Genomic DNA, 23,757 nt, shown 5'->3' on the forward strand with positions numbered 1-23,757 from the left:
CACATCACAGCAAGGCAAACTGTAAAAATTTTAAACAATAATTAAAAGAAATCATTTAATTCTTTTTTTTTTTTTTTTTATACAACCTTCTTTCCTAGAACATGCTTAAAATAAAGAGAGAGAGATGAGATATTTTGGACTCTTACAATACAGTTTCAGAAACTTCAACCCATCCGTGATCTGTAAAGTAGTGCAAAAGCAAGCTTGAGTTTCATTTGAAACCTGTTCTCATTAACAAAGAGCAAATACAGATAATGTAAGCTACATTAAAATAGCTACAGTTCACATTACATGACTGGATCAACTCTTCTTTTTGGTTAACATTGTGACTTACAAAATTAACACTAATAAGAAACAGCACAATGGCTTTTTCTTAATAAATTTTAATGTTAAGACCAGTTTTGATAAAAACACAAAAGTTACACAAACTGCACTACTGCAAATTCTGCATGATGCACAGCAGTGCTGCCAATATTTGAGATTTTGGGAACTCTTTACAAAAGATTTGTCAAGGTCAGCATCTTGGCAAAAATAAGAATGTACGTTACCAGTGAATTCAATCTTGTGAAAAAAAAATACTTGTCCCACAAGGTACACCACTGTAAATATTCAAATGCAACATTTATGCACATCAAAAATATTTGGGGTGAATACTCAATTTAGCCTTTAGTCAGCAAGAATGAATTAGAAACATCTTGGCTATTTTCTCCATAACTTCATTTAACTAGAAAAATCCTCATTAATCACTCCAAAAGCTAATGCTTATGGTTCAAAGCTATCAAGAAAACAGTAACTCTGTAAAGCAGTAGTTTCCGACCTCCTGATAGCGACAGTGCATGCATTCTGATGCATTTGGTTTGTGCTCAGAACATGAGAGTCCAGACACCAAGATACGCACTGCCACCGTCATAGTCCGGACCAAACTAGCTCAAAACACATAGATCTGAGATGCAACATCAATAAAAGGAGATGAAATGCTCTAAAAACCTGCCAAATGCTCAAGTATTAATTAGATACATATATGGTTAAGTGCACAATACTGAAGGACAAAGTACTAAGTCCCAAAGTTTCATCAATTTTCTGATTCCTGCAGTGGATCCTTCTATTCTCTCATCTAATTGAGGAAAAGCACTGCAGTTTTAGCACTGATTTGATGGTTCTTAAAGCTCTGTGATACTATGCATTTTCTTTAAAAGATATATTAAAAAAAATGACTGCAAAGTAACTCTATCTCCATACGGAAACAACACAAACTTGATTTAGTGGCTCTTCTTGGACCATCCTTGCAAAGAAACCTGTTAACTTTTCCTTGCCTGTTTAATAATAGCAGATATAATAGCATATGTATTTCCCTTCTTCACAGGCAATTTATGGTATGCGATGAGTGATTTCCTCAGGATTACTCCCATGGAAAATTCACACTGACAATTCTGAAAGGATTTTTTTTTTTTAAATGTAATTGTATAAATAAAATTCATACAGTAATTTGCAACTTAGGTAACTCAGAGGAAAGAAAAAGAAGATTTCAAGTTCTTTAATTAAGGACCAGATCAGAACGTTGCTTACACTATGCTCTTTGTTTCTGTGCAAACACATCGATAAGGTTCAACCCTTCACTTGGGGTCCTGAAAAATACTTCTGTTGATTAAGTGGTAAACCTATCTTATTTTTCTTGGTACCTTTAAATGCATCACCTAGAATCACCTATACCTTTAGTGAATTTTTACTTACTGCTTCAGTACAGGAAATCCTGCTTCCCAAAGCCCCAGAAATCCCCAAAGCAAACAGAAAAACCCAGCTGAGCCTCAACGAGTACATCTGAATTCTCAGAAAACGACATATTTTCTTGATTTAACGGTAACTGTACAATATTACAAACTCAGACACATGAAAAAACAATCAGGCAATAGAAAAATGTACAACAGCTTTGGTGTTATACAAAATAATAAAAAAAGACTTGACAGCAAGATACACAGTTCATTACGTTCTCACCACAGCCACTTCACTGCTGACTGTAAGACAGTTGTTTACTTCTCATATTCTCTGTGTGGCCCTTCCACTCATGAAAAATCATACTATATTACTACAATAAGAACTGTTATGAACACCGTAAAGTAAGCTCCAGATTTTATAAAAACATCTTGCCTCTTTGCACTATTGCTTTGTGGCACATTGTTTGTCAACAGAACAACAGTCCAAAATAAAGTGACAACTAGATTTAATAAATTAATATACTTTGTTTTTTTTTTTAAAGATGTACTATGCACATTCTTTTTTAATCCAAGGTTTTAGGGTGTCAGGATACTTCTATTTACACATATACAGACCTCAGACAGTATTGATAACACCAGAAAACGCAGATAAGGAACAGTGCCTTAACTGCAATCTGGATGCTACAAACAGAAGCCAAAACACTGCTGAGAGTATTATTGGGAGAGATATCCAAAAACTGAAGAAAAGTCTATGAACAAGGAACATGTAAAGGCAAAGGGAAGGTCAAGATGTTTAACATGACCATTTATTCTTGTGAAGACTGAGGTGGAGTTGTTGATGTGCCTTGTTTACCAGATTTTCGTTCATAATTCACGAGTCGTTGCCCAACAAGGTACCTGGAATTGTAAGCAAAACAGTGAGAAATTAACTCAAGTTACTCCTGTTTTGAACCATAAAATCCATTCCATCTCCTCTGTCACAGAATTACCTTTCTTGTTTCAATAGAAGTTATTCTACACATGACCTGCCCCAGCCCAAGAGCCTTGAATGCTTTCCATATTCATCTTTTTTTCCTCAACTTCCAGGTATTGCACAATGGAATATAGGTATTATGGGTTTACATTTGCAGACTTAACCCTGGCAGTCATACAATTCAGACATAAATAGCCCAAGTCAAGATAAGAAATACAAAGAGTGTGTTTTCTTTATTTATATACCCAGCTTCATCACAGAATGATATTTCTGTGAACATTTTTTGCAGTATTTCCCTGAACCACCAAAATATCTGCAACAGCAACAACTCTGATATAAAACTAAATTAGAGTGTTAATGAGGTTCTAAGTCCAATAAAGAATCTGCTTCAATGCAGAACGTGCATCACTTAAGAGTACTGACAGGCTCAGTTCATATATCAGAAGTAAAACAACCCTGCTGATAAAAAAAGATACTGTAAATAAAGAGCTTTTACAATAGCTCAATCTTTCTTAAAGGCTGAGAAAATACCCTACTGTTACATCACGTCAGGCCTAAGGACTTTATGATTCCTTGATTTAAATTGTTTCCACATCTCACTGTCCCATCAGCTTAGCAGTTTTCTTCTTACCATTCACATAATTGCTTACCTCCTACATATCATTGCTTCACACACCTACTTTATGTGATCTAAGTTATTTTCCATGCTTCCTATTTGTCTGCTGGTTCTGTGTAAACTCATATGAATTCTTCACCTGAAACTTCCTATTTCCTTCTAAACTTTTTTTTTGGTCACTGCTCCTTTTCTCACTTTACCATAACCAAACAACGGACATGTTTTGCACATTTCAGAATATCACAAAACTTGCATATAATTTTGAAATGTGTTACATGCAACAAGTATATTTCTAGGCTATCATTCTCGACTCGTTAGAGTAGTTACAGTACTTTAATAAGTAAACATTGAACTAATTTACATTTACTGATATTTTCATTGCTTTGCATGCAGCAAGAAAGCAATATACAGTATTAATACAAGTTGAATTCTGCCTAAAATATATTTATCTCAGAATGTGTTTAAAAATACATACAAGCTGCATTTACTACAGTAGGGCAAATACTGTGGAAGACATTATCAAAGCAGGTGAGCAACAAAACATTTTAAAGGAAGTACTAAAATATAAAGGGAACTGCTCATGGTTTCATGTTTGTTACAACTCTAAATACTTCCATATTTCATTAATTTTACATTTACACCAAACATTTGTAATGTATCAGTACATACCTACCATATAAGCTTCAAAGAAGTTCATTTTAGGTTTGAAGTCTGACTCCTTTTGTAAACAAGGGAAAGATACGCTATCCTATGCTATCTCAGCACATTAACATAAAACTCATTTATTCATTTTCTATACAAAAGTAGGAAGGCTACATGCTGAGTAAAACATTAGTAATACAGCTCCTAATTAGTCAAAGCATCAGATAATGGCACAAGGTTTGATGGGGCAAATTAGCCATTCAACTGAACTTCAACAGGTTAACTGAATTAACAAGTAGAAAGAGTCAGAAAAGCAGTTATGCAGAAAAGGTAGCAGAAATGCTTTTATGAGCAACAGACTGATAAAATGTTTTACTTCCAAATATGTAGGAAGTTATTATATTCATCTGTCTTTCAAGACTACAGCAGGGGAAACAAACAAGATTATTTGTGGTTACAAAAAAAGTTCAAGCTAGAAACAGGGGAATGTCTTCTGCTTAAAAGGCAGTCTGTTCCTGTGCCTGTCTATGTGAACCACAGGTAAGACATTTGTCAAGAACAGTTGAAGTCTGCCTCAGAGGGTGCATTTCTCTAAAAAGCTCCCTAAAATCCATTTTAGTCTCAAGTCTCTACAGCATCTAAATTCAACCTGAAGTTATAATCATTACTTATTATTTAAAGTGGATAAATTCAAAAATGAAACAAAGCACTGCCACCAAAAACGTACTATACACTCACTTGTCATTCTTAATATGTTCATAAAGGCGCTTGAACTGGCGGACTTGGAAGGAGAGGATTCCCATCAAAACCACCACCATGAGCAGGAAAGGATAAATCCGACGCTGAACTAGGTTTTGCATTTCAGCAGTAACTCCTACGAAACAAGATACAACTCTCATATAATCTAACATTGCTGAAGGTAACATGCAATTCTGCTTCTGTATGTGCTTTTGCTTTTTGTTATACTGTAACTTTAGTAGGATGATAGTGAAATAACATGCAATTATCTCAAGATATCCAACACGACAGCTGTCTGTCCTGATCATCTTAAACAGAGCTGAAAGCTTTCCATTAAACACGGTGAATAAGAGCTTATCAGCTCTTCTTGCCTAGTGACTTCTGTGTAACTTGTAACAGCAAAAAGTGAGTTGAAAAATCTCACTGACAAGACAAAAAAGGTGTCCTCAGCTCAGTAGTACTTCTTGAACAAAGTATAAAATTAAAAGCTGACTGTCCAAAGAAACTAATGAAACATCACCACCTCAAACTAGCTAGCTACCTACGTTTCTGCCACTAGAAATTATTTAATCCCACACTTTTGATATATTCTGCACCTTAGTTTATCAGAAAGCCACTCAGAATGACATAATGCACAAAAAAAAAAAGAGAAACCCAAACTCCAGACTTCATTGACAGAACAACACTTAAGCATTTATATTTGTTGGCAGAAGTGGTTATATAAAAAAAATAACCTAGAGCTTCATGTTTTAATTCCACAGATAAGTTTACCTTGCTCTAAAGCATCGGGTAACAGACAGGTATTCTGGTTGTATACATACCTAGTAAAGGTACAACACCAGAAGCTATGATGTATGGTACACACAGGGAAAGCAGCAGAACAGAGATCACTGGTGCTGCCAGTTTACAGATTATGAAGTGTAAATCAATGTTACGAATCCCATTTGCATATACCTAAGAAGAACAAGTTAGAAGTAGAATAGGTCAATCAAAAGAACCACGCTTTTGTGCTTACAGTACAAAATTAGTAATTACTAATTACCAGTTACAAGGTTATTAGTAGTAATACAAGTTTTCACAATTAGTGAAATTGTGTAGTTTTTACAAAGTAGTAATTACAAGGTTTCACAAAACTCTCCTTATGAGAGGCAAATGGTGTCCCCAGTTTGAAGAAATCATGATGCTCATGGTTGTAAAAGGAAAGACCCTCTGCTAGTCTGCACCATAAAGACTCCAGAAAATCATTTCAATATTTCCCTGGAGAACAATTTCAATCAGCTAGCACATGTAGCTATATAAGGGCCTCTGTCCCACAGCCTGGATGCAATCATTTTTAAGGATGGTCCAGAAATGCATGTGTATAAAGCAGGCCCAGAAAGAGCATTTGGAATGGAAGCAGCTATGGCATGCATTGAGTTACTCAAAGAACTAAGACTACATTTCTCCTGGGCAACACCTTAAACACAGTGTTTAAGAACTGGGAGTATGTGCTAGATCTAACAAACCTTTTGTGCCGAGGTCTAGACACACACCAATAGTCATTACTACACTCAGTGCAGGGCAGAAAAGTTACTTTCCAACAAAGGAAAGAGATACACCGTTGATACGACAAGTACAGAACTTAAATGTTATAGTCGAGGAAAAATTACTTGTGCAAAAAAACTGCCACTCAGAACAGCTCACTCAGACTTAGTAATGGAAGGGGAAAGGAAACATAATTTGATATATCTATTCATGTATACATGAGGGAATCTCTACAGCTTTTAAAAAGGGGTTAGAAAGAACCTCAAGAGATTGAGTTCAACCCTCCTGCTGAGGTAGGTACACTACAACAGGTCGCATGGGTTACTGTCCAGATGAATCTAGAGTATCTCCATAGGAGATTCTACAACCGCGCTGTTCCAGTGCTCCTTCACTCGTACCATAAAGAAGTTCTTCTGCATATTTTCTATTCTTGAGTGGTGGGACACTGCATATGTCCACTATATGTACACATATGAATTCATCTGAAGAAAGAATGATGTTTCTTGCTCTAACGTATACTTCAGAGATTTTGTGTATACCCATAAGCAGCGTTGTCTTGATTTCAGATTTCTGAGGTTTACTTTTCTTTTATTGCTAAGTGGATTAGGCCATACAGTTTAAAGGGATTCTACAAGACTACTTCAGTTTTATTCAATTACTGAAATTACTACAACAGTAATTCAATCTTCTGACTGTTTCCACAAAAACAAAATTCAACAACATCTACTCCACAGACAATTCACACGGACAATTTTCTCTCACCTGTTCAATAACTGTTTTCAGCCACCACTGAGGACCCATCAGAGTTATGGCAGCAATTATTTTGGCATGCAGAACTCCAAGAGCCCAGTCCTAATTTTGTAAAAGCATACAGTTAGCATTAACAACTTTTTTAATAGCTTGCTGTCAGTGTTCAACAAACAATGAACTCAGGTAAACCCTTAATACAGAAACTCAGGTGACCCTGAATCCTAAGCGAAGAAATGGATCAATGGATCAGCAGGAGAAGAATGGGAGCAACTGACCTGCCAAGGACAGAACAGAGGTGTTTGATCCAAAGGAACTCTCAAAGGTGCAACGATGACCAGCTCAAACAGAAGACCAAGCAGAAGTGGAACCACACCAGCTAGCAGTATTGCCACTATCAATGTCTTCATTATCTACAAAAAAAAAAAGACATCCAATTCATATGGTTGTTAGGAAACTTTTTTTTTTAAACTTCAAAATATAACTTAAACTACACAGACAAAGTTGGAGAAATAACATTATAGATTTTTAAGGCACATGTATACATACACACCCATAAAAATGATTACCACCACATCAACAGCTTTGTAATAGGAATTTTTAGGATCAAGTCCTATCCTACAGGCCGTCCAGAAAAAGCCATGACTGCACTTACTGGTATCCATATAATTTTTAACCATAAATTCACATTTTAGTCTTATCAATAGGGAACAGTATCCTATGGCATTTATTACACACATTTTCTAACATGAGAGTGCAGATGAAGCAAACGTGTGTCACTGAATTCCTCCATGTAGAAAAAACAGCACCTGCTGACGTTCATTGAGACTCGGTGAACGTGAATGGACACCAAACAGTGGATGTGAGCACAGTGAGGCAGTGGGTGGTGTGTTTCAGCAGTGTCTACAGCCGGTTTCCTCCACTGGTACAGATTGTTACGGCTGTGGCATGCAGGCTCTCGCTTGTGGCTGGCAAAAATGCCTGTCTAATGGTGGTGACTGTTGAAAAATGGTGTTTTGTAGCTGAGAACTCGCTCTATCAGTGTTCTTGTGCTCTTTGCATCTACTGTAGTTTCCATGGAAATATATAGGAGGCATTACTTTCAGAGTGACCTATGTATACCTGAGGACACATGGCATATGGAGTAATACAGTTCAACGTCTATGGTTTTCTTTGTTCCTGTAAAGTGAATATGTACACGTCTACATATACGTGTGTCTCCCTATGTAACATATGTATGCAAACTCATCTCCACTGACTGTTTAACATTGTGCTGTTTTCCTAAATTAGAGTTAGCTTATGCAATAGGAACGTAAACTCCACAAGTTTCCTAAGTCTGAAAAGGGAAAATGCAGTACAAGTTACAGTGCAAAACTGGCAAGAACAAAAAATGAAAAAACAAGTTTTGTTTGCTAACTTTCCTTGATACTTCAAGAAAAATATTTCTTAAGACTCACCATGAGAGACCATTCTTTGACCTTCTGAAAAATCACTCTGCGACCCTGTGGCATCCAGGCTACCAGCACAGTCACTGCTCGGATAGTTAGCCAACAGACATAAAGACCACAAGCAGCTGTATACAGTTCATGAATTTTGGCAGTCCCCGTCCAAAATGACATTAGCCATCGGCCAGCAAATACTGAAAACACAAACACTTTTAAATAGAGTAATATTTCTTTTATATATTAAGGAAGAATGCTAATAAAAAAAAATACTTCAATTGATTGTTAATTATCAATGCTACAAAGCATCAAACAGTATTTTGGTACTATACCCAAAGGCACAAATGTGCAAGCCCTACATAAATAGCAAGGGAGATGATGTCAAATACGTATGTTTTTTTCTCTAAAACTTAATTGCACCAACAATGTAATCTGAGCTACTGCATAACAAAACACTGCATGTAGCACTGTTAAATCCTAAACAGCAACCTTTAGAACTTCAAAGGAATAGTGCATTAGTGCACAAGCTTGAACTAAAATCTTATGAGTGATGTATGGGTTATTTCACTGTCAAGCTCTTCAATCAAAATACTAAGACTCATTTGTTACATTTCATTTTTTAAATAGAGTTTCAATTCACTAGTATTACAGTGGAATTATTTTACATAATACTATTCAAACCACTTCAAAACTTAGAACCCATACCTTGATAATACTGATGTTAGGATCACTAATAAAAGTAGGTAAAAATGACACAGTACTACGGCAGCCAGATTTTGAAATTCAAACAAGTTTACATGTCTCAGTTTGTTCTAAATTATTTAGAACAAGTACAAAAAGTTTTCATTTGGTTAAAAGAATTTATTCATACATATTTGAAGGTGGGACATATATATCACTTTCAAGTGTCCCAGTGACCTGATATGATGAATATTTAAATAAGGAAGATAGCGTAGGAGTTCTGGTAACAGCCCATATATATTTTCCTTCTCTACAAGGCAAAGCAAATTTAAGAGTATCAATTCTGTTCTTCTCTCAATTCTACTACAGAGTGTCTCAAAACATAAATAATCCCCATACAACTAAACAAAGGAAACACTGATCAGTTCTCAACTGAGCTTTCATTTAGATACAACTATTACCTCAATCATACAAATTTTAGGCTATTATAATTTTATGATGTACCTTTCAAAATGAGACATGATTTCTCCATGTTTTCTTCTTTTAACTTTAAGCTGTGATTTGAAAACATCTGCCATTATTGAGCATTATTGTCTGGGTTGTTTCTAGTTACAGTTTTACAATAATAGACTTACCTGGTAAGGTAAGGCAAATAAGACTGGCGATCAATAATGTTATGCACATGAAAACAATCAAAAGAAATATCTGAAAGAGGAAAGTGAAATTGTTTGTAAGAGTTACTTAATAAAAGCCAACTAGCATATAGAAAGATGCATCAGCCTAGAAAGGCAGCTAAGCCAAAACTCTTCTGCTGTCTGCTGCTCAAATATCAACTTATGACTCAGCGGTAAGACGCCTACCCTCACCATACATGTAGCACGTGTATAGTATTTATTTGTTTTAAGAGTTTCTGTCAGTTGTCACAAGAGTATAAAGTTAAGAGTTGAATCCAGCAAAACCAAAGTTCTTTGTTATGTGACATTAAAAAAAAAAAATCTCATGTTTTGCACTGACTAGCACAATGACTTTTGATTAACCTTGAAACATTTCCAGCTCTATATGTCAGATAAGCAAGACAGTGACTTTATATTACATGGAAAAACTTGATAAAAAGTTCTTATAGGTGCCCCCGGATTTACATTACCAGCAGCTAACATCATATCTGGTGGCTCTCTGATCATGTTTACAGCTATTAAGCATCCCATGGTATGAAGTTCTGCTTCCCTATTCATCAAGATCACACAAGGAACAAGCTTACTAGGGAAAAACTAACACCTTATCACAACAGATAGATAAAGTTAAATCTGTAATACATTTTTCTTGATGAGACTTGTAGACAGCAAAGATCAGTCTCATCTCTAGTCTGTGATCTTCAACACTGCCTAAAGGAAGGGAAGCCTTCTGATTTTGTAGTCTATGTAAAGGGGGATTATTCAACAATACTCGAAGTGCATGCCAAGAGATAGCCACATACCCTTCTGCACACAGAACATCTTTTAGGGCTAAGGATTCCAAATAATACAAAGAAGAAAACCAAAGTAGTTGACAACTGGACTGCAGCTGTCAGCCAGAAAAACTGTCCTGTTTGAGGAACACATGGTGTGACTTGCCTGGGATCAATGCAATCTAAATAGTAACTACAGGAATGCTGGGGAGAAGTTAGTCTATGTAGGAATAAATAACACAGAAAGAAGCTGACAGAAAATAAATGATTAAATACTAACATGTGAAAATAAAATGATAGTTTACTTTTTAAAATATATAAACCACACAGAACAGAAAACATGACTCACCATTTGACTTCCAATAATCTGTAGGCAGAATCTTGCAGAACAAAACACAAGCCCCCTCCACAGTTATTTTTAAAATGCCTTTCCCTTTTCTCTTTATACATTAGATATACCTACCCTGAGTGGGAATTTTAAAGGCCTCCGATAAGGCTGGAAACCCACAGGTCCTCCTTGTTGAAGTATGGCTTGATGGGCTGCATGAAGACCTTCTCCCACAACTGGAATGGCATTGTTATTGCGAGCATGATGATTGTTAGGCTGCTGGTTTGCATTGTTCTCATTCTCTTCCTGGTCACCAAGTAGGTAAGAATGGAGATCTCTGTAACAGTCAAATTTTCATTTCTGTTCAGTTTGATACAAATGAGAATCTTACAGATACATAGATGTTAAAATATATACTTCAAATAAGAACTAGCTGTGCAAAATTTACACAGGTATCCTAGCAGTATTTTACTGCTATTAAGCTTTGCAGCAAACAATTGTCTTCAAAAGTAAACTGTACATGGACAGCACTGCTTTACTACACATGCGTTTACAAAGAGTCAGGTAGAATCTTTCAGGAAGATTCTAAAGATGCTCAAAGCCCACTTATGATTTCCTAACAACATCAATCCCTGAATCACCCAATCTACTTGAGAAGCATTCCTTTCATATTCCTTGCATACTTCGATATCAAATAAATCTTGAATGTTAATTATTCTCAGCTGCAGCAGAATTTTCATGAGCAGAAAGTTGCAGGTAGATAGTCTAATGCCAGACGGTGAAAGCATTTTCACAGTACTGCTTGCTATTTTAAGGAAAGCTGAGGAAAATATTTTAATCTTTGCTCACCTAAAACTGCTACAGAAATATTCTACAGTTGTTCTTAGCAACTGCAACAGTGGAAAGAGCAAAGCAATTTCTGTCATCATCCCTGAACTTCTTCCATCAGGTTTACTATCAAAACATGGACAAATTAATTCCAAAAATAACTCTTCAAAATGTAAACTAAGAGAATGAGGTGGTAAGGTCCTCATGAGAAGATGAAAACATATTTCAGATTGCAATGAAAGAAAAGGTCTCTCATTCATAGTCTCAGACAAAGCTTAGCTAGTAATAACTCTACATCCTAATAGCACTCTATTTATATGATGTAAGATGAGCATAACATAGTGGGATAATGTCGATCTACTCTGAAGATAAATTAAGAAATTAACAGAAACAAAATCAACCTTATTTTATTTCTTGACTAATGAGGTAAGCAGCATATTAACTCGAAAATCATTTCAAAGGTCTTAACTTTGCCTGGCCATCAGAATTAAATAACTCTGTTTTTTGTGATCATTTACTTTAGGTTACCAAGATACAGTTTAAAGTATATATTGAGACTTATCACCCACCTCTAAAATCTGTAATTTTTTAAGTATCAGCATCTTCAGATTGATATTCTAAATCATCTTCCCTTTACTTCAACTCATTCCCCATGGTATAAGAAATGTATCATGCACATGGATTACGTGAGTGACAGAAGTGCGCTACTGACATCTCATTTTTCCATTTAATAGCAAGTTAACAATTTGTTTAATCAGACTTTTGTAAAAGTTTTACTAAGCAAACTCTGTAATAGCATACGAAAGGCAGTACTTGTCAAAGACTAGCATAACTTCATAGAAAGAGGTACACCCATAGGAAATCACTATAATAGTTTCTTCAAAAATCATGTATCTATCTATAAAAACAAAACCTGTTAAAGCTACTTGTTGGAATAACTCTCCTAAAAGCATATTGCCTTCATTATGAGGCTAAACTACAAGCCTTGTGTCCAGCTGATTTTGGCTTTCTGTACTTACAGCAAGTATCCAGCAGTAACAGTCCATGCTCGTACAAGACCTTTCAACCACTGTCTTGTATGCCCTTGTTCTAGCAAAGCTGGAAGCACCACCTGAAGTAAAAGGAGCTCTAGGGAAAGTTCACTTACTGCAGCATCACTAGAAACGGGAAGAGCAGGAAGTTAAACATAAGGAGCGTTCTGTTAGTAAACTCTTACACTGAATCATACTAACAAGAAGAATAAAAACTATACTGGATACCAACAGAAAAAAAAATGGGATTTTGCAGACATTTTTCCTTATAGACTATTCTAAGCACTTGCTAAATGCATTTAGGCATTTAAGCGCACAAGAAATTCTAGAAGAAATATTAAGAAATATAATATCCAACCATCCAATTTGCTCTTCCATATGCTTTTATCATTGCTGATTCAACTATTATTTAGTTAACAGAAAAATACCCTTGTTATTAAAAAATGCACCTTCAGACCATTTTTATTTAATGGATAACCAGGAAAACAAACAGTAGCTCTCCTATCATAAGGCTGAAAACTGTTCTGAAGGCATACAGAAAGCACACTGCTATCACGATGGAACTTCTACAAAATGCCTTTTATTTTTCTTTTCAGCTCCTCATTTGACAGACTGAACTATGTACCTACATGCTTCATCATTTTACCTTTTGACAACAGGCAATAAAGTTTGGTTTAATCAGAACAAAGCAAGCAAAAAAAACCCCAACAAAATAACATACCTAACAATGTCACATTAATGCTCAAAGAGCACTTTTTTCTAGTCACTGGGAGGCTGAGAAAAATCTTATTGAAATGAAATGCTTACCTGTACAGCATAACATTATATGGAAGAAAGTTCGGCAGGAGATACTTAATAATGCGTATAGGAAGCCAGAGCATAAGCAGTACAATTGATCCAAAGACAATCTACAGAAAGGAAATTAGCCATGTTAGTCTGAATAGCAGAATCAACCAACCCTACTCTCACACCCAACTTTCCAACATATTTTTTGTGTATGATGGGTTAGCCCTGGCCAAGTGACAATCATCCGTTCACCCAACCACTTATCCATTCCCTTCTCCAGTTGAGTTTTCACTATCTCAAAGAGGCAGATTCTGTTGGCAACCAGGTACAGCACCTGATCACTCTCACAGTGAAAACAGTTTTCCTTAAATATTTTAATTATACAGTATTGCACAAGTTTTCTTTCAAAGTAAAGAAATACATGAGAAAAGCCCTTACCACTGACAATATAAACCTCCTGAGATGTCTATAAATGGGCAAATGAATCATTTCCTGCACAGGATTGAAGTCTGGATCATTCAAATTCCTGAGAAACCATAGGACACCAGGTCTCAATACCTAAAGTGGAAGACAGGAAACAATCATGAAGTTCTGAATTCCATGTTTTACAGTTCGCATAACATTCCTGCATTTTTAAAAAAATTAAATATAACAGCAACTTAAAATATAACAAAATGGTGCAGGGAAAGAATTAGAAAGTATTTTCATCGAGTATAAAAGAAGCAATAAACAATTACAAGCTTAGCTTTCAATTATTAATTCGAAAGCAGCACCCACAAATGAAGATTCTTAGTAAATTGAAACATTACAGTATGAGGCCTACTCCAAAAGTAATGCCTCCTATTTTATTATATTGACCCAAAACATCAGAAGCAGATGATGGTGGTATGGCAGTAGAGATTGAATCCTCCCGCAAATATTCTATTACATTTTGTTGCTGTGTGACAGATGGCAGCAGAGGGGCAGTCTGACAGAATGGCGTCTGACATGGGAGTGCAGATGAAGCAAATGTGCGTCACTGAATTCCTCCACGTGATAAACATGGCATCCACTGACATTCACTGACACTTGTGAATGTGAATGGAGACCAAACAGTGGATGTGAGCACAGTGAGGTGGTGGGTGGTGTGTTTCGACAGTGGCAACAGTGGGTTTCCTCCACTGATGCGGATGTTTACAAGTGTGGCATGCAGGCTCTTGTTCATGGCAGGTAAAAAGGCATAGATAATGGTGGTGATCGCTGAAAAATGGTGTTTCGTAGCTGAGAATTTGCTCTATCAAATAGCGTTGTGCTCTTTGCATCTATCGTAGCTTCCACGGAAATAAATAGGAGCCGTTACTTTCTGAGCAACTTTTGTAAAATATTACCCTACATCATCATTCTCCACTAAAGTATGTACCAATGTGGCCCCTTCTAAATAGCATTGAAATCCAATCTACACACAAAACACAGTAGAAACAACACCCAGTTGCCGAAGATATAATAGATCAACACACAAGCTTCTTCAGCTGCATAGCACACCAATCTTGTCCTTGTCAACTCACCTCTCTCAGTAAAAGAATGAAGGACGCAAAATAAAAGACGTAAACCATCCCAACTAACCAGTGCAGGAACATTGTGGTACCTGGGGCAGACTGAAAGCTTAATTCTCTATCTTTTAAAGTGGCATCAAACATTTCCTAAAAGTAATTAAAAAAAATAATGAAGTTTGGCAAACTTTCACAGTTACTCATTTTGTTTATCCTGGTGCATATACGCTACTTAACATTTAAACGTTTGTGTCACATTAATCCATAATCACAGCATTTAAACAAAAGAAAAACCCAGTTATTAAAATTTACATTAAGAACAACTACTAGAGGTCAATTTCTGATCAATAACACAGAGAAGAACTCCGCCTTTTACATACATTGAAGAAGTTATAAAGCAGGGTGGCATTGCAATGGAAGCAAACCCTTGTTAAATTTATAGTCCCACTAACGCTACAAGAAATTAACTTTCTCAATTTAAAATTAACTGCTTTTTCCCAGAAAAAAAACATGAAGAAATTTATTCAGTACACCAGTTTGCCTATAAGCTCGTTACCACAGCGGTCTTGTACTAAGTAACATAAAGGAAAATAAAATTAGCATCAAGTGGTGCATAAAAAGTCTCCAATCCCTTCACTCCAGCAATACTGTGTCTATAAAAACAGGAAGGTGCTGTCCAACTCCTATCACAATTCTCATCAAAACCTTTTTGCTTTGACTATTTGAAAAAGTCTTTATCCCTTTTTTTTTTATTATTATTTTTAATACCTACCAAAGAGCATATATCCAACCACCAGCCACAGATGAGAGGAAACACACCAATTTCTACAACAACTAATAAGGAAACCTTCAGGAGAAAAAGAAAAAGAACATCTCAGCAGGCTGATAGAAATGGCTAAGAAAAGTATCATGCAAATTTTGATTGAGAGAGTTGTTTTGCTATTGAAAAGATGGGATTACCTTGACAACGATATAGCAAACTCCTAACAGACGACGTGATCGCTGGAACTTAACAAGTGCTGCCAAACCCTGAATAGTTCTGTCAAGAAAATAATACTGAAAAATACTTTTTGTAATCATCCCAGCATTTCCTAGTTTAACATTAAACACTGTTAAGTGGCTTACCTACAGGACGTTTTTATAAAAGACAAAAAAATTAAAAAACAAGTCTTTATCAGGGCTCTCTACTTCAAAATTGGTTGTGGATCTGGGAGACAAACGTGCCAGGTAACCTCCACAAATGTAAATCTAAAATAAGAATAATAAAAAAAACTCCTGAAGCATTCAACCAAAGCATTCCACCAAAGTTTCTCTCCAGAGAAACGACTGCCTTTGAAAAACATATGCTATGAATAGTACCGTGAAGCCAATTTCAAAATTTTCTTTTAGGAGGCAAAACAGAGTCATGTCATCAACTGTATTACCACATTTGCACTGCACACTACATAATATGGCCCGAAGCTGCCATGAGCTTTGCGTACGTACACTTGAAGAGGAAACTGCTAACAAATATTTATTCTTTAAACTGAAGTTGAGGCAACTTCTTTAAAAACAAGCTGCTACGGCGCGAACTATTTGCCTGTGATCTTCTGCCTTTCAAAAATCCACTGATTTAATTTTCCTCTTTAATAAAGGTTATCATCTGAAAGCAATGCTTGCTGCAAAGTCTCCATTTTTCAGAAAGAGAAATGAGAAATTCAGCCTGTATACTACAGATCTGGTAGGAGCAAACAGATTTGAGTAAACTTCTTATTGTGTCCTCGGTCTTTTCACAGCTCCATTTCTCAAAACCCTGCAACTATGTAACCCACAGCAACACCTGAAAAGAACAGTGAGGAGGAAAAAAGATATTAAATCAGAGGATCATTACTATTCATCTTGGACAGATCTTCAGAAGTTATCTACAGGCACTCGAACATGCCTGTAAAATCCCCTAATATCCTACAAATTTGTCTCATTAAACGTGTGCAATCTGAATGCTGATCTGAAGCATGCAGTCCCACTGACAATTTTAAAAGGTCTAAGAAAACTAAGAAAAAATTTCCTTCTAATTTCACTGAAAGTGCAGAGCAAAATAGTAAATCAGTTGCACTTGCAACACTTCTGTGCATCTCCAAAGTATTTCCAGAAGGACGACCCACATGTAAGATCTGAACCAGGTAACTAATGACAAAAGGATACATGACAAACTATTAGAGTCACTGCCAGCAGAACGTATCCAACTATAGTTGTAATCAGTCCCTCAAAGTGAGATGCTTGAACCTACAGGAAAAAAAAAACAACAGGGGAAGATTGATCATCTCTTAGAAGACTACACCATCACCCCATGTAACTAAGATAGAGTCAGAATCTCAACTCTTCAAGAAGAATGACTGTTTCATTCACGTTCTTCACACCAGAGTGTGGTTGGGCACTGGAACAGGCTCCCCAGGGCAGTGAACATGGCACCAAATCTGCTGAAGTTCAAGAAGAGTTTGGAAAACCCTCTTAGACATAGGGTTTGGGAGGTCCCGTGTGGAGCCAAGAGTTAGATTCAGTGATAGTCATGGGTCCCGTCTAACACACGGGTCCTGTCCAACGTCCATGACTTAGCTCTATACATGAAAAAAGAAACCTTATCTTACACAACCCCCTTGCCTTCAATACCAGATATGAAAACTACTCAATACACACAGAATGCATGAGAAGCAAGGCGCTTTTAAGAAAAACACACAAAAAAAACATACATGCATTTTCTGTAAAAGGAAGAAAGCTCACTTGAAAATGACTTTCCAGGTCACTTTTCTAATCACAAACAGAAGTGGAAAAATACTACAAAAATACTGTGATTACATAAATAGTGGTCGTTTTTACATTTTGAAAGTATAAAACAGTACTTACATATTCCTCAAAGCCCAGGCCAACAATGGAGAAGTGACCAATGTGGTATGGACAAAATGCTGTGTAATACAAGCAGAAAGAAAAAAAAAGCCATGAAAACTGCTAATCAGAATCTTATTTGCACAATGTGTTATACAACATGGTAATCAGTATATTTCTCATCAATTCTGAGAAAACGACTCAAAAACCCATTTTCTTTCTGTACAAATATTTATGTTTTAATTCTACCATCCTAGAAATGCTGAAAGTTGGATTAGAACTCCCATTAAAGGACTACAAATATAAGATTGCACATAGCAGATTGCAGACTTTTCCTTTTTAGCTCATGTAGCTGAATTAATTCAATGTAATTGAATTAATTCAATTTCCAGTCTTATGTACAAGACTGATATTGATCTCATACACATACTGGTGTAGGAACCTGTTACTTTACTAATGAGTCAGTTTGCCCTAACTTTTATGATGACAAAAAATGAAAGACCTGAAGATGAGGGGAAGAGACAACACTCCAATGAAGGCATAGGAAGAAACCGAGAAGGCTTTTACTTTTACCCTGAATTACTGTATTAAGAACTTTCACAATTCTTGATAACTTTCCCCCATTCTGAGGTCTCAGAATGTATTCAAAAAAACACAGCACTTCCCTTACTTCTGGACACCTGTGTATTGTCAGCTGAATCAACCAGTCACTTCAGCTCATTCTGTGGTCTCACTAACCTACAAAAGACTAAAGAGTTCAAGAGGGAGGCAGCAAGAAAGTAAAAAAGAAGCAGTAACTGCTGTCTTTCATTTTTACTATATTGCCTTTGCTGTACCATAAAATCCTCTCTGGGGACTACTGTGTACTAAATATACCTTCAAAAAGCCTGATAATCTTCTCTCTCCTCCTCATTTTCACACAATTAAAGTGTAAAAACAAAACCTGAAAGATTTATCAAGACGTGCTATCCTAACCAATGATCAGACAGTCCTAATCCAAATCCCTGTCAAAGAGCTTAGCAGGTACTGTAAACGATGAGAGGCACTGAGTTCTTCATGCCCAGTGAGAACAAGAAGTAGTCAGATGAAAAATCCACAATAACTACAGAGAGCACACTCAAGATTTAACAGCTACATTTCTGTATCTTGAGTGTTTTATGAGATCACTGGGCACAGTCTACCTTTTCCTTTTAAAATCTTCAAGATAATTTCAAATAGATCCCTTTCAATGTAAAGGTTATAAACTTCTCTGCAAGTCCTACAATGAGCTACAGAACATAGGAATTAAGTCAATGTAACTAACTTGTTGAAAAGAACATCATAGAAGAACTTTTGGACCAGTAATTAAGGTTCCAAATTCTTTCCCTCTGTTTTATCTACTATTGAAGTACTTCCTGGGACATTTGAACTCACCCGGGCTGTGATAACTAATAGCTAGAGATTTGGCAATTATAAGTTAAGCAGTATTACTCAGCAGGAAAGATACTAAAAATAGGCAAATTAAATTCCCATATCTCCTGCTCACTTACTCTAGAAAGCCATTTCTCTTTTTATTGTTAATTCCCCACCTGGAAAATTCACTCAAGAGCTATTGTAAAAAAAACATCCATACAACAACCTTATTAATTACACGTATTACTCAGTCATCGTTAAATTTAAACCAACATCCCCTTCTATAGTCATAGCATAGAGGAAAATGCAAGCATAGGATAAATTTGAAGCAGTAAATATAAAAATTCCAGGAACTCTTAAGGGGGAGCTCACTGCTACCTAAAAGAAGCCAGACACTTTAAGCTTCTCTTTTAGGCTCGATATGATTTTAAACTATACACCAACAGCTTGGAGACTTTTTTAGTCATGACAAGTTTATGTCAGAGATTTTCCCAGCTCTAACTACACAGGCAATCAGAACATAGAAATATTCCTATCTTGTGATCAAAATGGAAACAGTGTTGCAAGAATTTACAGTTGTAGTTCAGTTTCATTATCTCTAACAAAGTGCATGGAAAATAAAGTAAAATACACCAATGACTGTAATTCACTGTTTTCAAAACTCAAGTCAGACCAATTCAGTAGCATGAAGGAAAACTGTTCAGTAGTTGTTTTGTACACAGAATGGAAGTTCTTTTGACAGCTTTAACACATTCAGCTACATTCTTGTTTCCATTCCACTCTCCCCTAATTTTGATCTCCAAAAATGGATTCTTGATGGACGAAGTAATTGGGCTATTCCTAAGGAAAACTATAAGAGTACCCAGACTCATTCCTACAAGTACTGCAAATTGCTCATAAATAAAATTCAAGAAGGCTGCACTCTAAAGCATTCCAAAAATACTATTTCCTATGATCTGACTGACATCATTAAGCTTTTGCCAGATTTTCTATTCTTAAAGTTATTCACTTAAAGGAACTCAAATGACAAAGTTGGAAGAAACGTAGTTTTATTATTCATATTCCTAGTTCATTTGTGGTTCTATTTTTAAGTCTCAACACATTTTGAACCAATAGCCTTAAAATTAAGCTGCATTAACACTTTACACTTTATTTATTTATTTTTTAAACTGAGAGCAAATGACACTTACCAAACACAAGTATGAACAACGTATTTAAAGATACCACCCAAAAGACATGTTCCTGCAAGAAGAATGGGGGGAAGAAGGGAAGACAAAAGAACAGTACATAAATGTCACTAAATAGGAGACACAGCATTAAAATGTAAGGCCTTTTGCTTCAAACACGAGCCATTTATTCACTACACTATCTAATAAATGCATTCATATTTAAGAACTCTATTTCTTTCACACAGGAGATAAAGCAGAAATTATACCGCTCAAATACAGCGCAACTGAGCTTTCCCTTTAAAATATAAAGGGTTTCCATTTTTAAAATAGCAGATCTGGCAGTTGATAAATGTAGCTAAGATGCGTTAAAGTTTTATTGCCACTGACTCTTCACTGTCCCTCCCCTCACCCACAAGCCAAAGCCAGGCATCCCCAACAACTAGAGAAGATGGGCAGCGAGAAGACTCTTTCAAATAAACCATAATGAAGCCCACTGCATGATATGCATTACACAGAACAATTGTTCAGGGGAGATAATTACCATGAGTCTCTCCACAGGCAAGTCTAAAAAAAGCCAGATTTTAAGTTCTCTGCTAAATTTTCTTAAACTAGAGAAACTTTGGAATTAATTTAAAAGATAAGCTCTGCAATAAGCAGACTGGCTATTGTTAAGATCTTAAAAAAGACTTCATATTGATATCAACAAAAATAATGTACAAGAAGGGAAAACCAAAAGAACTCAAAGCCAAGAAACACCACCGACCATCTCACGTTTTAAACTCTAGCGTACACTAAAAATTCTCCAGTGCAATTTTTTGGTATTAGAGAAGGTAAAATGAGGGCATTACTTTAATCATAACATAAAAAGCAAAACTTAAAGACTAGAACAGGGATATATTAGCAGTGTACGCTTGATTTTTATTTACCACAGAGTACATGACTCAGAGCTATCCCATCTTGTAATACACTCCACTTTTATGCCACACTGAGCACCCTACTCTGTGGTACTCCTAATAAACTGATTTCCTTGGTCATTACATTGTATGAAAATCTATACAATCTATAACTATAAATATCAAATGAAATTAGAGACTTCAAATAGAATGAATACAAGGCCAGTTTTCTCGAAGTCAAGCCTGTTATGCAAATTTTTGAAATGCAGGATTGTACTTACTAAAAAAACCAAAGATCCGTCAAGCCCAAGCATCTGCAGATATAAGAAAATTGGCTTTATTCACTCAGAAAAATACAAGCAATATATTTAATAGAAGCCTTTTTCACTCCTATTTTTAAATGTTCGATAGTCAAAAGCTTTTCTATCGCTCAGCTAACAGAATTCAGACAAATTCTTGCTAATAATGGTAGTAACCAAGTTCTCATTCAACACTGTATACTCAGTTGATGAAAAGCAGTGATATACATGTAGAATTATCTTAATACACACGTATTGATAATGTAATGGATTCATTTATAGGCTCTTTCTTACCAAGACTTCGAAGAATTTAACCAATAAAGATTTTATGTTTACAAGAGCTTTTGGTGTCTGATCTACTGTTTAAAACTGTTTAAAAAACAGAGTATTAAAAAAATAGATGTAATTTTTTTTGTCTCTTAATTGCAAGATATTACTTCATGTCTCACTTAAAGAACAGCAAGAACGTTATCCTGCCCTCAGCACATAAAAGCAATTAGTAACTAGATAACGCTGCCGTGTTCTATGCTACTAAGTTTAGAACAAAACCGGTTTGCAAGAAAACTGGTTTCCATCGCTCCTCTCAGCTGCTACAGGAAGCATCCACAGATGTGCCAAAAATACAGTGCCTATTCCAAAACCTCCCTTGTCCCCACACTTCACTTGCAGACACACTTGTCTGTTGTTTTAGTCCTGACACTCATAATACTGCTGCTGAAAAATGGCAGTTTCAGGACTAATTTGTTCAGGGTGTTGTGCTAAGTTTCAAGATATTAAAGCTGAACATATTTTACAAAGTTAACCAAGATGCAAATATATGTTTGAAAATTTATAAGGCTTGAACATTATTTGCACAAGATAAAACAGCAGAAAAGCCTATCCTGCTAAACATTAACAAGAGTATTGCCTATACCAGCTCATAGGCTAAGAACAGAGTATAAGAGTTTGCTAAAATTGGTTTCTATATTCATGGAGAGGCATCCAGAGTATTTTTCACTAGTTCAACAATATCCCCTAGAACATAAAATAAAAAAGACTCCCCTCCTGATATATACAATATAAGAGTTCAGAAACCTGAGTGTACCTATATTCTTTTTCATCAAATAGCTTTAGAAAAAAAAAAACTGAGAATTTTCCATTAGCTACATAAAAAGATTATGACCTGTCCCTGTCTTGGTTTTGTCTGGAATAGTTAATTTTCTTTGTAGAGGCTCATACTGTGCTGTGCTTTGGATTTTTTTTTTTTTTTTAATGAAAATTGTGATAACAAACCAATGTTCTCAGTTGTTGCTGAGCTGTGCACAGATAGAGCCAAAGATTTTTCTGCTTCTCATGCTGCCACACCAGTGAGAAGGCTGGGCAGGCACAAGAAACTGGGAGAGGACACAGCCAGGACAGCTGACCCCAAGTGACCAAAGGGATATCCCATACCACACGGCACCGTGCTCAGCAATAAATGTTGGAGCAAAAAAGGATGAAGAGGGAAGGACACTGGGAGCGATGGCATTTATCTTCCCACTGAACCATTACAAGTAGTGAGCCCTGCTTTCCTCAAAGTGGCTGAACACGGCTTGCCAATGGGAAACAGCAGACTAATTCCTTGTTATGCCTTGCTTATGTGTATGAAGCTTTTACTTTACCTAGTTAACTGTCCTCATCTCAAACTATGAGTTCTTGCACTTTTATATTTTCAATTCTCTCACCTCAACAGAAGAGAGTGAGGAAGCAGCTGCGTGGTGCTGAACTGCCTGTTGAGTTTAAATCACAACAGCCCCTTATAATGAAATGAGGACTTCTAGACCTTGTTCAAGGCAATGACTGTCTCATAACCTAGAAATAGAATAACTAGATTTACAGCTGTCTGCCTTGGACACTAGTGGTGATGGTAAACAAAATGAGCATAGCATACATCACATGTCTAACTATGGAACCTGTGATCCATAAACAAAAAAAAGCAATACCATATTAACATGCTTCATCATTTTTTATTAAATGCATTTGTCTTTTACAAATATGTAAAGGAAGCATGTGATAAAAACTTCAGTTTTCCTCTACTCTTCAGTTTGATAGGTACTTTCAGGATTACAAAAGTGAAGCATTCACCTACATATCACAAAACACCTA

At 36.0% G+C, this 23,757-nt stretch overlaps 1 protein-coding gene across 14 annotated transcripts in view; it reads right to left on the minus strand.

Annotated features, from left to right (window-relative positions):
- Positions 1–28: 28 nt before the first annotated feature.
- Positions 29–23,757, minus strand: part of MARCH6 (membrane associated ring-CH-type finger 6) — a 43,010-nt gene continuing 19,281 nt past the window's right edge. For 11 of the 14 annotated variants that reach the window (XM_025147712.3, XM_025147711.3, XM_046931639.1 and 8 more), the window contains 18 exons: positions 21,616–21,648; positions 20,463–20,514; positions 17,902–17,960; positions 17,203–17,283; positions 15,982–16,050; positions 15,794–15,868; positions 15,037–15,171; positions 13,931–14,050; positions 13,514–13,614; positions 12,695–12,832; positions 10,983–11,184; positions 9,711–9,780; positions 8,410–8,606; positions 7,231–7,365; positions 6,968–7,057; positions 5,503–5,635; positions 4,682–4,817; positions 29–2,609 (listed from right to left, as the gene is read on the minus strand). In XM_025147712.3, the coding sequence (XP_025003480.1) occupies positions 2,519–2,609; positions 4,682–4,817; positions 5,503–5,635; positions 6,968–7,057; positions 7,231–7,365; positions 8,410–8,606; positions 9,711–9,780; positions 10,983–11,184; positions 12,695–12,832; positions 13,514–13,614; positions 13,931–14,050; positions 15,037–15,171; positions 15,794–15,868; positions 15,982–16,050; positions 17,203–17,283; positions 17,902–17,960; positions 20,463–20,514; positions 21,616–21,648 (1,917 nt within the window). In that variant the 3' untranslated portion in view covers positions 29–2,518. The remainder of the gene's footprint in view (positions 2,610–4,681; positions 4,818–5,502; positions 5,636–6,967; positions 7,058–7,230; positions 7,366–8,409; positions 8,607–9,710; positions 9,781–10,982; positions 11,185–12,694; positions 12,833–13,513; positions 13,615–13,930; positions 14,051–15,036; positions 15,172–15,793; positions 15,869–15,981; positions 16,051–17,202; positions 17,284–17,901; positions 17,961–20,462; positions 20,515–21,615; positions 21,649–23,757) is intronic. The other 3 variants (XM_419012.8, XM_015282252.4, XM_015282249.4) reach the window with 1 other exon arrangement.

The sequence above is a fragment of the Gallus gallus genome, chromosome 2 (assembly GCF_016699485.2).
Source record: "Gallus gallus isolate bGalGal1 chromosome 2, bGalGal1.mat.broiler.GRCg7b, whole genome shotgun sequence".
In the NCBI taxonomy this organism is placed as follows: Eukaryota; Metazoa; Chordata; class Aves; order Galliformes; family Phasianidae; genus Gallus; species Gallus gallus.